Below are 12313 nucleotides of genomic sequence, written 5' to 3'. Positions count from 1 at the left end.
AGTACACATAGCTATTTCAAAACGATTTTCATCTTGCAATTTTTTTAGATTTATTTATTTAAACGCTAAAGTTTATTTGGAAGATGATTTTGCAGTATTAATCTTTATGGTTCTATTGAAACTTGTTATGGGATATGTGTGTTTGCGTTCGTGAACTTTGATTGTCCCATACATGGTCAAAAGTTAAGTCTTTCATATGTCAGTATGCAAGTATTGACAAAAGATTGAATAAACTTTTGACAAACAAAAGTTAAACCTATTATATCATTATGCAAATATTGATGGAAGATAGGATGAACTTTTGTTTACAAAGATTAAGTCTATTACATATCATTGTCCAAATAGTGATGAAAAATAGAATGAATCTTTGTTTATTCCGCAGTATTGATCTTCTCTGATCCATATCTTTATGTAACTACTGTGCGGCTCCGTAAGTTCTCTTATGTGAGCATTTCCGATTAATTTAATCATGGGTTGTCTTGTGGTTAATTTAATTGAGATTTTTGGATACAATTTCATGGGAATTGTTAATGTCCAAAGAAATCCTTCTTTTCTTGTGAAAGCAATGTCTCTTTTGTTGTTCCTTTTGGAATGACATTTTAGGGGGGAGAGTTCTTAATTGAACTTGTGCTTAATTGCCAAATCTTTATGGGGAGTGCGGCTGTGGAATATTATAGGGGTTATCTTGTATCTTTATAAACTCCTTGATGTATGCATTTAGTTACGACTATATGATTGCATCTAAAAAGTTGATATGTGCTTCTCTTTTGGTCATGAAGTATCTCTATGGAAATTTCATTAGGATCCCATTAATTTTCGTACCTTTGCCAATTTTATTGACAAAAATGGGGAGAATTAATGTGTAGTTCACACTACAAATACATATGATTTTCGGATCATTATGTAAGGGGATTGGTTTTCATGTGAGATGAAGTATTGACTAAGGGGAAGTGATACATATCACCATAGTATTGTTGTCGAAGTTGTGATACAATTGAACTCTGATGCTGTGTAATAATACTATGACACTGTATAACAATGATTGAGAGCTAATGTTTTCTCATTGTTATAGCTACGGATCTTCAACAACGATGATGCTTAGTTGAACACATTTAGAATCATTGGAGTACTTGGAAGTGACGAAGATTTCGAGTAATGTTGAAGAACTAAGGAGATCAAGCATTTGGATGAGAAGCTACAAAGTTTATTTATTTTATATTCCATATGTATTGATAGTTTTGTCACTAAAATTGACAAAGGGGGAGATTGTTAGAGCATTAATTGCTCGGTCGAACTCGCAAGCGTTGTTATCTCAAGCTTGTTTGTCAAGTTTAGTTGCCAAAACTATAAGTCTTGATTTCTAGTCTACTTATAGCTAAGTCTCGGATTAGGATAGTAAGTGTAGTTGAGCTTTAGACTCCACGGCATTCATCGAATGAAGACGAAGAACTACTCAAGGGAACTTTTGGAACTTCATCAACAAAAGGTATGTGGAGACTTGAACTTATCAATCACTCAAAAGTATGTCTGCTCTATCTCCTATTTGAAACAAAAGTCGTATTGCTATATAGACTTCAATAATATACATTTGTTATTTCGAGCGGAGTTTATCTCGCTTATCTATTTCTCGAAACATGTGTTGGTAAGCTTTCGCTTTAGCCAAGTTCATCTTTACTCGTGACGAAAGTCATATTGATTATTTCAATAACTTGAAAATCGTTTTGATGCTAATAGTTTGTGGATAGTAACTATTTTTAACATCCTCTAAGAAAGTTTCAATGATTTAAATGAGAGTTTAGAACAAGTAACCATGTTTGGATATAAACATAGTGTGTTCTCACATTTATGTAAAAGTCCAAAACCGGGAACCTAAAGTATGCGAACCCGTACGCGTATTGCCGGTTGTTGAAAATCCGGGTAAGTATGCGTACCCGTACGCATACTGGCGGAAGTTTCACATCCATGAATTTCTGCTGGAGTTTGAAAGTAAAAAACAAACTCAATCCGGCTACTTAAGTATGCGTACCCGTTTGCATACTTAAGCAGGTTACTTTCTAAAATTGGTTTGTTCATCAACTAAAACATTTATATAATAAGGAATGCAGTCTTTGCAAAGCGTGGCTATAATGTTCATGAATTGATTTGAGTGAATCAAAATCGATTTTGCTTCGATTGTGTCTTGTATACTTCTATGAGATCTAAGCAATTGAATAACTCTCTAACTAGTTTCATTTGAACTAGTTATGGTAAAGATGAATAAGGTTGATATGAAAGTGCTCATATGGCTAACCATTGGTTAACTATTGTTGAACTGACTAAGTGTACACGTTTAGGTACGTTTACTCAAACCTAAATAAAGATACATTTTATTTGTGTATGACAAGCTAAGTTCGATCTAACGGTTGAAAGATATTAGATTGAAACTAATCAGGTTTTTATCTAACGGTGAATATTGAATGCTTTGTTACCAAGGTAACTTAGATTGCAAACCCTGATTTGAAATCTATATAAAGGAGAACTCTAGCAACTGGGAAACCTAATCCCCACACCTCCTGTGTGATATTAGTTGTATAAGATAAAGTCGATTCTCCTTTAACCTTAGGTTTTTCACGAAACCTTGTAGGTTAACGACTTAAAGACTTCATTGGGATTGTGAAGCCAGACCCAACTATTTTCTATGTAGTTGCATGATCTGATTTTGCTGTTTTCTATCGTGATTGATTACAATCGTAAGATGCTTGAGATTTATATCTATGATAGGCAAGATTGAAAAGTAGTCACAAACACCTTCGTCTCATCGTTTGTGATTCCACAATATCTTGTTTCGTTAATCGATTAAGATTATTGTGAGGTGATTGATAATACTAGGCCGTTCTTCGGGAATATAAGTCTGGGTTATCAATTGGTTCTTGTTCACCTTGATTTATCAAAAGACGGAACAAAAACTCGTAGGTATATCTGTGGGAGACAAATTTATCTATTCAATGGACTTTTCTGTGTGATACAAATTTGTTTATCAAGTCTTCGACTTTGGGTCGTAGTAGCTCTTAGTTGTGGGTGAGATCATCTAAGGGAATCAAGTGCTAAAAACCCGGCGTGGTTCAAGAGGCGTAAGGAACACGAATGTACCTTAATCAGTGTGAGATTTATTAGGGCTCAACTACATTCCAGACCGAAGTTAGCTTTGTAGTAGGCTAGTGTCTTAAGCGGCTTAATACAGTGTGGTGTTCAAATCTGGACTAGGTACCGGGGTTTTTATGCATTTGCGGTTTCCTCGTTAACAAAACTTCTGGTGTCTGTGTTATTTCTTTTCCGAATTATATTTTGTTATATAATTGAAATATCACAGGTTGCGCGTTGAATCGATCATTTGGTAAATCCAAACTTTGGTTGTTGATTGAGATTGATTGATCCTTGAACATTGGTCTTTGGTACCGTTCAAGTTATTTCTCTTATATTTAATCAGTCTCGCAAATTCTTATTTGTTTAATTGCGGATTGAATTGAGAAATTGAGATATAACTCTTTGATATACTTTTCTTAAGATTGAGTCTAACTGTCTAGTTGATTCTCTTGAAAGTATATTGGAGTTAGTCCATACAGATTGCTAAGTGAAATATTGGGTGAGGTTGTTAGACCCCCGCTTTTTCATCCCTGTTTTTAGGAGGAACACGATTATGAGGTTTAACCGATGACTTAGGTTTATCTCTAGAGAACCGTTTACTTCTCTTCAGAAGAATATCTCTAAATTGTCTGTGATCAAAGAGATTGACTTGTCAAGATCTTCATCCGATGAATCTACCTCAGAAGGATCATCTTCAGAGATGCCAACACTTTTACTTTTATCAAGTAATTTAGTGTTCTTTTGTGCTTTGAAAGCAATATCCTTACCAGATTTGGATACATGCTCATGGTCAAAGATCTTTAACTTCCCAACAAGAGTATCTCTGGAAAGAGTTTCAAGGTTATTTCCTTCAACGATGGCATGTTTCTTAGAATAGTATCTAGATAGCAATGATCTGAGAATTTTCATCACAATGTCCTTTTCAGGAATAGTCTTACCCAACGCAAAAGATGCATTAATAATTTCAGACACTTTGTGATTAAACTCATCAAATGAATCTTCATCTTCCATACGAAGGTTTTCCCAATCATAATTTAGGTTTTGAAGCCTAGCTTCTTTTTCACAGGTATTCCCTTCAAATACGGTTTCTAAGATATCCCACGCATCTTTAGACCGAGTGCACGTAGTCACGTGGTGCTGAAGATCTGGGGTAATGGCATGGATGATTTCATTCAATCCGTCAGAATTTTGCTTCGCGACAAGAATCTCGACGGCATCATAATCACTGATATCCTTTGGAATAGTTACATCGCCTTCTGTAACAACCGGAGGATTATAGCCATTAACAACATAAACCCATGATTGAAAATCACGTGCTTGAAGAAAGGCACGCATAGCAATTTTCCACCATATGTAATTCAAGCAATCGAAGACTGGTGGTACGTTTATAGAGATAACACTTTTGTCCATAGAGTCAGATCGCTACAAACACAGACTTATGAGGTCTTAAACGTGTTTGCCTGCTCTGATACCAATTGAAAAAGCGGGGGTCTAACAACCACACCCAATATTTCGCTTAGAAATCTGTATGGGCTAACGCCAATGTACTTTCAAGAGAATCAACTAGACAGTCAAACTCAATCCTGAAAAAAGTATATTCAAGAGTTATATCTCAATTTCTTAATTCAATCTGCAATCAAACAAATAAGAATTTGCGAGCCTGATTGAATATAAGAAATAACTTGGACGATATCAAAAACCAATATCCAAGTGTCAATCAATTTAATCAACAACCAAAGGTTGGATTCACAATTTATTGAACTTACGCGCAACCTGTGATATTTCAATTATATAAATGAATATAATGCGGAAAAGAAATAACAAAGACACCAGAAATTTTGTTAACGAGGAAACCGCAAATGCAGGAAAACCCCGGGACCTAGTCCAGATTTGAATACCACACTGTATTGAGCCGCTACAGAAAGTAGCCTGCTCCAAGTTAACTTCGGACTGGAATGTAGTTGAACCCTAACCAATCTCACACTGATCAAGGTACAGTCGTGTTCCCTATGCCTCTAGAACCACGCCGGATTCTGCGCACTTGATTCCCTTAGATGATCTCACCCACAACTAAGAGTTGCTTCAAACCAAAGTCGAAGACTTGATAAACCAATCTGTCTCACACAAAAAAGTCTATTGAATAGATAAATCAGTCTCCCACAGATATACCTATGAATTTTGTTCCGTCCTTTGATAAATCAAGGTGAATATGAACCATTTGATACACCAGACTTATATTCCCGAAGAACAGCCTTGAAATATCAATCACCTCACAATGATCTTAATCGTATGATAGCGAAACAAGATATTGTGGAATCACAAACGATGAGACAAAGATGTTTGTGACTACTTTTTATCTTGCCTATCGGAGATTAAATCTCGAGCAAATCTTAGAGAAGCTAGTACTCAATACGATAGAAAACAACAAGTTCAGATCGCTCAACTATAGAGAAAATATTGGGCCTGGCTTCACAATCCCAATGAAGTCTTCAAGTCGTTAACCTACAGGGTTTTGGAAAAACCTAAGGTTAAAGGAGATCGACTTTAATCGCAACTAGTATCACACATGAGGTGTGGGGATTAGGTTTCTCAGTTGCTCGAGTTCTTCCTTATATAGTCTTCAAATCAGGGTTTGCAATCAATGCTACCTTGGTAACAAAGCATTCAATATTCACCGTTAGATCGAACTTATCTTGTTACACACAAATGAAAAGTGACTTCATTTAGATATGAGTAACAATACCTAAACGTGTACACCTTTGTTGGCTCAACAATCATTAACCGAAGTTAGCCATATGAACACTTTCATATCAACCATATTTATCTTAACCATAACTAGTTCTAGAGATGTTCAATTGTTTATATTCTCATAGAAGTATATAAGACACAATTGAAGCAAAATCGATTTTGATTCACTCGAACCAATTCATGAACATTATAGCCACAGTTTGCAAAAGATTGTATTACTTATTATTTAAATGTATTAGTTCATGAACAAACCGATTTTAGAACATAACCTACTCAAGTATGCAAACGGGTACGCATACCTAAGTGGCCGGACTTGGACTGTGTTCGCCAGTATGCAAAGGTACGCATACTACCGTACACTTCCAAACTTCAGTTGAAACCTGTACGCGTATTGGTAAGCATACTATAGTACTCGGACTTCAACTGACTTCGTCAGTACGCGTACAGATAGGCATACTCTAGCTCCCGGACTTTACCTGACCAACCAGTATGCATACGGGTATGCATACTATGGTTTCGGTCTTTGATCAAGACATATGCAAGTATGCTTACCGTGCTTATAATCCAATCATGGTTAAGTGTTCTGAAATCCCATTTTAATCATTGAAACATTCTTGGAAGACGACAATAGCTGTCTCGCACAAACTATTATCTTTAAAGCAATTTTCAAGTGATCAAATGATCAATACGAAACATTCCGAGTCTACATCAAATGACTATCTCACATAAATCATGTAAGATGTTACAACGCGATTTTCACATGATCATCTTTTGACTTTCATCAAGAATATAAGATGAACTTGGTTAAAGCGAAAGCTTACCAACACATATTTCGAGAAATATGTAAGCGATTAAAACTCAGCTCGAAATATCAAATGTGTATAATTGAAGTCTATATAGCTATACGACTTTTGTCTCAAATAGGAGATAGAGTAGATAGACTTTTGAGTGATAGATGAGTTCAAGTCCCCATATACCTTTTGTTGATGAAGTTCCACAAGCTCCCCTTAGTAGTTCTTCGTCTTCAATCGATGAAAGCTGTGAAGTCTAATGTTCAACTACACTTACTATCATAATCCGATACTTAGCGATAAGTATACTAGAAATCAAGACTTATAGTTTTGGCAACTAAAGTTGACAAACAAGCTTGAGATAACAACGCTTGCGAGTTCGACCGAGCAGTGCTCTAACAGCATGTACCCCTGATGGCATAATTGAACTTTTATCCACAATCATAATTTTCTAATTTCTTCTTTTAACCTTCCTCTCTAACTTTGGTTCTTGTTTACTTCTTCGAACACAGAAAACAAATCATCCCTCTAACCACCTTCATCTCCATCACTCCTACCACCATTACCATCTCAATCGCCTCCACTGCGACCAACATCACCACCTTCGTCACATCCGCCACTATTATCAGATAGTGAATAATAGTTTTTCGATTCCAAATCGATTTGTAAGGTTTCAGAAAACCTAATTTTATCGATTTTATATTGATTTTTCTAAATTTAATCATGACTAAAGTAAAGATCTATAACTATCTTGTCTCAATCTCGTTATTCTAGCTGGTGATTGGTACAAATCAGATGGTGGCGGTGGTGGTGGGAAGGATTATTTGAAACATTGGAGATATCGAATGTAACAACAAACAAAAATTAATTTAAGGTTCCTCAAATTTAACTTCAATCCCTCAGGTTTTATTGAATCTCAAGGAGTAATTGATAATGATGTGATGGCAGTGTGGCGTTTGTCGAATAAGAAGAAGTGAAAGTTGTAATGGTGAATTGAGAGCATAAGAATATGAATCTATATTACGATGATGATAATGGTTCTGACTTTAAATGGAGATATGATGCTCAATCTTTGATTCTAATGGGCAGAGAAGATATTACTCGAAGCAAATAATGGTGTTTGTCACTGTAATTGATTGAATTAGAAATAGAGTTAGGGCTATCATATGAAGAAGATCCGATGGGATCTATGTTGAGTCAATAAAGATAATGGAGGAGATGAAATTGAAGGGTGATGTTTCTAGGGTTCGATTAGAAATGGGTTTTAGTAATTGTTGTTATGTTTTCGAATTTGGTATCCTAAATTGGTTGGATTTGATGATGGATTCGATTATGATGATTTATAAGATGGGAGGTGCTGTCAAGAATGAAATTGGTGGTCTGAGAAGAAAAATTGCAGTTGGCAGTGATGATTGAGTTGGTTGCTGGATGCTATGAGTACTGTTGTTGTTGATTTAGGTGGAAGTTGGAGCTACAGTTACAGAAAAGGTGGAGTTGCTATGGGTATGGTAGTCGAGTTCGAGTTCGAGATGGTGCTGGTTGTTTTGATGGTTTGAAACTTTGAATGCAAGAGGAATTGTTGGAGAAGTTTTAATTTTGAAGCACCAGAAAAGATGAGAAATAATTAAATCTTATAATTTGCAGATGGAATTGAAGAATGGTGGTGTGTTGAATTAATAATGTTGTTTTACTGGTGTTGTAGAAATCAGTAATGAATTGGGTTTGTCTTGGCAGATAAATGGCATTGATGTGATGAATTAAAGGGTGAAATATGATGTTGTTATCTATTTCGTGTGGCTGTGTATGGAGTTTAATTGGCAGGTGTATTCCATGGAGGTTCTGAGATAAAGAATGGAGGTGAAACTGAGTGTACTGCTTTGGTCTGCAGATGGTACAACAGGTGTTTGAGCTGAAGCTGGTTTGCAGTGGGGATGCTATCGAGTCTGAAGCAGGGCAATGGATTATGGAGCTTCTGAAGTGTAGTTGGTAGCAGATGTTGGTTGTTGGTGCAGTAGATGAATGCCAGCTGAAATGCAGGAATGAAGCGCATTTAAGGATCCATTGTGTAAGTAGTACATTTAAGGACCTCCACCCTATGTTTTAGTACCATTATTTCCTTCCTAAAATTGATATATTACCTTCGTGTAAGCACTAACTGTATGGTATTTGTAGCAATGTAAGCTAATATACGGGATCAACCAGTGCATTGATGCTCTTCTCTTTTGAATACTTGGAAATGAATGCAACAATAAGTAATTATCCCGTCCCATGTTTTCGGTGAAACATTATAGACAGTTAACTATTAAACAACTTCTTGAATGCTAAAAGCTTAGGTGTTGTTTATCACAGTTCTTCTCTCAAATTTTGTATCTATTGGGTTTGGACTTTAGGATATGAAACTTGTTCTTGTTGAAATTATGTCTCTATGTCTCGTTGATAGAACCAAATTCTTTAGAAGCTTTGTTTGAGTGGCTTTTGTATTTGTATTTTTGTGCTTTGCTTCTTGCAAAGTGATTTCAGGTTGTGAAGGAGATAATTTTAGGTTGTTTGTTGGTTGGCATGTTTGGTCTGTATTACTATTTATCTGTCTATCAGATGTGATTTTGATATGTTGTTTTGTATTGACGAATCTGTAGTGCAATGGTAGCACAACTGACTATATGTCAGAAGATGTGTGTTCGACTCACGCCAGGTTCATTCAATTGTGTATAATTTTTCTTTTTGGAGAGAACTTGTGCTAGTTGCCTACATATCCGAAGACAACTTCTTCTAGTTGCCTCCATATTTGGGTACAACTTGAACAAGTTGCTTATAGATTTAGAGACAATTTGAGCAAGTTGCTTTTACTTTTGAAGACAACTTTGGGCTAGTTGCCTCTACATTTGAAGACAACTTGAGTTAGTTGTCTCCATTCTATTGGAGATAACTTGTGCAAGTTGCCTCCACTTTCGAAACAACTTGAGCTAGTTGCCTCAGATTTGGAGACAACTTCAGCAAGTTGACTCCACCTGGTGGTGGTGGCGATGACGGTGGTGGTTGTGGAGGAAAGTGGTGGTGGTTGGCGGTGGTTGGTGGTGGTCGACAGTGGTGGTGGCTGTCGACGGTGGTGGAGGAAAGTGGTGGTGGTTGTTGGTGGCGGTGGTGGTTGTCAACAATGGTGGTTGGCGGCGACGACGATGGTGGACAGCGGCGGTGGTTGGTGGCGGTGGACGACGACGATGGTTGACAGTGGTGGTGGTGGTGGACAGTAGAGGTAGTATTTTATTTTTTTATGTTTTTCTCTTAATAGTGCTTAGTGGTAGTGGTTTGTACATACAAAGAGGGTATTTTAATAATATACTCCCTCTGTCCCAAATTAATTGAGCTATTTGGTTTTAAATTTTGTCTCATAAATAATTGAACTATTTTACTAATCAAGGGGATATCTCTAAAACTACTCTTTTAATTGATTATTGTTACTATAAGAAATATATATAATTTGATAGTCTTGTTTATATTCGTTACGTAGATGTTTTAAAATGTTTTTCAACGGTATAAAGTTTATGAAAAACCGTGATACAGTTTAAGTTTTACTAGTTATTATGTATAAGGGTATGATTGTAAAAAATATTTAAATGTACTTCTATTTCCTCTTGTCTTAAGAATTGTGCAAACTACAACTAGTCCAATTAATTTGGGACGGAAGGAATATTGAGCTTAGGGGTATAATTTAAGTTGATAAGGGTATATTTCATTGAGCCTAATAATAGGGTATATAGATAATATGTCCCCTACGAGAAAAGTCAACATTCCAACTAACGATAACATACCAAAGTTTAGTTATATCATTTCCATTGAAAGTATGTGGGTTGTTTTCTTAAATGTTTAATTACCAGGCTAGCGTATTAAAATCATGGGACGCATTACGCTATAGCCTATAAACACGTTCCCTTCGGACTGTCAAATTTTATTAGACCAAACATACCCCTTGCCTCAAATGTATTCCCAACTTTCGTTGTTTGCGTTAGTTGGTCTATTTCATATGATTGCCATAATTTATTGCAAAATGATCCAAAACCGGCTCTAATGCGACTCTTCATTTATTCTTTACTATTCATCATTTTTTAGAACTAAATAATATCCATGTAACTGTGACACCAAAGTGCCATCACAGCCGCTAGTTGGATACCAATGTCGTTATTTGGCAGAAATAAATGCAGAGTGGATATTTATTGTCGACGTTTTGAATGATAGTGTGTGATCTATAAACATTCAGTCCCAACAAAATTAATGATTTGCTATTTTCAAATTTCAATTGAGCCGGTAGGGGTAAACAATCAGTTAAAAAAGAATGAAAATGATTCATTGATCGAAAGAATTTACCGTAGATTTCACGTGTCTCACATAAAAACTGGCCCCTGTAAATCCTCGGTGATGAGCTTCAATGGTTTCACTTTTTATGTGAGGCAGGGAGAATTTACAGTGAACTCTTCCTGTCAGTGAAGAATTGTTGAAAAAAAATGCCACTACGCTCTGGATATTAGAGGGAACCAGTACTGAGGTTGGTCCACTGACTTAGTCTGCCCATGAGAGTTACACCCAGTTGTGCCATATAAAAGGAGCGGATGATTCACTTTCACCATTATATTCATATAGTATCTCGTACTTTGAGTGACAATTTTCTTTATAACGATAATTGAGTTAAAACTAATATCTCATCATGAGACTTTGAGTGACATGTTCTTCTTATGAGACTTTATATATTTAGACAAAATAAGTATAACATTACCATTAATTACATCGGAAATCAACGGTTAATAGTTAACGCATTTTTAACTGTTGAAATCAATTTTTTTTAACCAAATTTTTTTTTATTGATAATACCAAAAATTACAGAAACCGTAAAGAGCCAAAATTTTGGACAACATGTCCTGCTGACCCATAACTGAAAATAAAAGAGGCGTAGATAGACGACAAGTCTTAAGCCCATTATAACCGAAGATAAAAGAGGCATGGATAGACTACATGTCTTAAGCCCATTATAAAATGTTTTTTTTTAAAACGTGTAATAGATCTTGTCAGGCATTTCCATCCTGTGCATGTTAGATGGCCTGTTAGAGAACTTCATTTCCTGCCCTTTCATTAGATAAACACATTTATTGGCAAAAAAATCAGCAGAAAAATTAGTTTCTCTGTAGACATGATTAAAGTGGATGGATCTCAACTTCCTGCAGATAAACAACCATCTGGTCCATACAAACCATGGAAGTTTGGTTTTTATGAAAGCAGTAATGGCAGTTGTAGAATCTGAGTTGATGTTAACCTTGTCTTTAGAATTTAACACAGCCCATTCCAAAGCACCAATAATCCCCAGAACTTCAGCTATAAATTTTGTTGAGATACCAAGTCTAACACTTTCAGCAAAAATGAATTTACCTTCACTGTCTCTAGCAATGAACCCATAACCAGCACATCCAGGATTACCTTGAGATGCTCCATCACAGCAAAGCAATATTCTATCTGAGGCAGGTAGAGAGAAAGTACACTCCAATGCTCTAAAGGATTTCACTTTTCTGCAGCCAATGTTAGAGTATTTCAAAATTTGGAGATCATAAGCAAAGTTATTCATATTACCTTTCAATCCGACTTCACAATCATGAACCATCCCAGCT

At 35.9% G+C, this 12313-nt stretch overlaps 1 protein-coding gene across 1 annotated transcript; it reads right to left on the bottom strand.

The window, feature by feature from the left end:
- Nucleotides 1-11697: 11697 nt before the first annotated feature.
- Nucleotides 11698-12306, bottom strand: LOC113360383 (uncharacterized protein Mb2253c-like). The gene has a single exon (XM_026603895.1). The coding sequence runs from the start codon at nucleotides 12304-12306 to the stop codon at nucleotides 11698-11700; it is 609 nt and encodes a 202-aa protein (XP_026459680.1).
- Between the last annotated feature and the right edge of the window lie 7 nt (nucleotides 12307-12313).

Source organism: Papaver somniferum, chromosome 3 (assembly GCF_003573695.1).
Source record: "Papaver somniferum cultivar HN1 chromosome 3, ASM357369v1, whole genome shotgun sequence".
In the NCBI taxonomy this organism is placed as follows: Eukaryota; Viridiplantae; Streptophyta; class Magnoliopsida; order Ranunculales; family Papaveraceae; genus Papaver; species Papaver somniferum.
Note: the sequence above shows the minus strand (reverse complement) of the source record. Positions and strands in the feature narration are given on the sequence as shown.

Coding starts and splice junctions, on each gene's coding strand:
- LOC113360383 (XM_026603895.1), bottom strand. CDS start 12,306: ATGGTTCATGATTGTGAAGTCGGATTGAAAGGTAATATGAATAACTTT.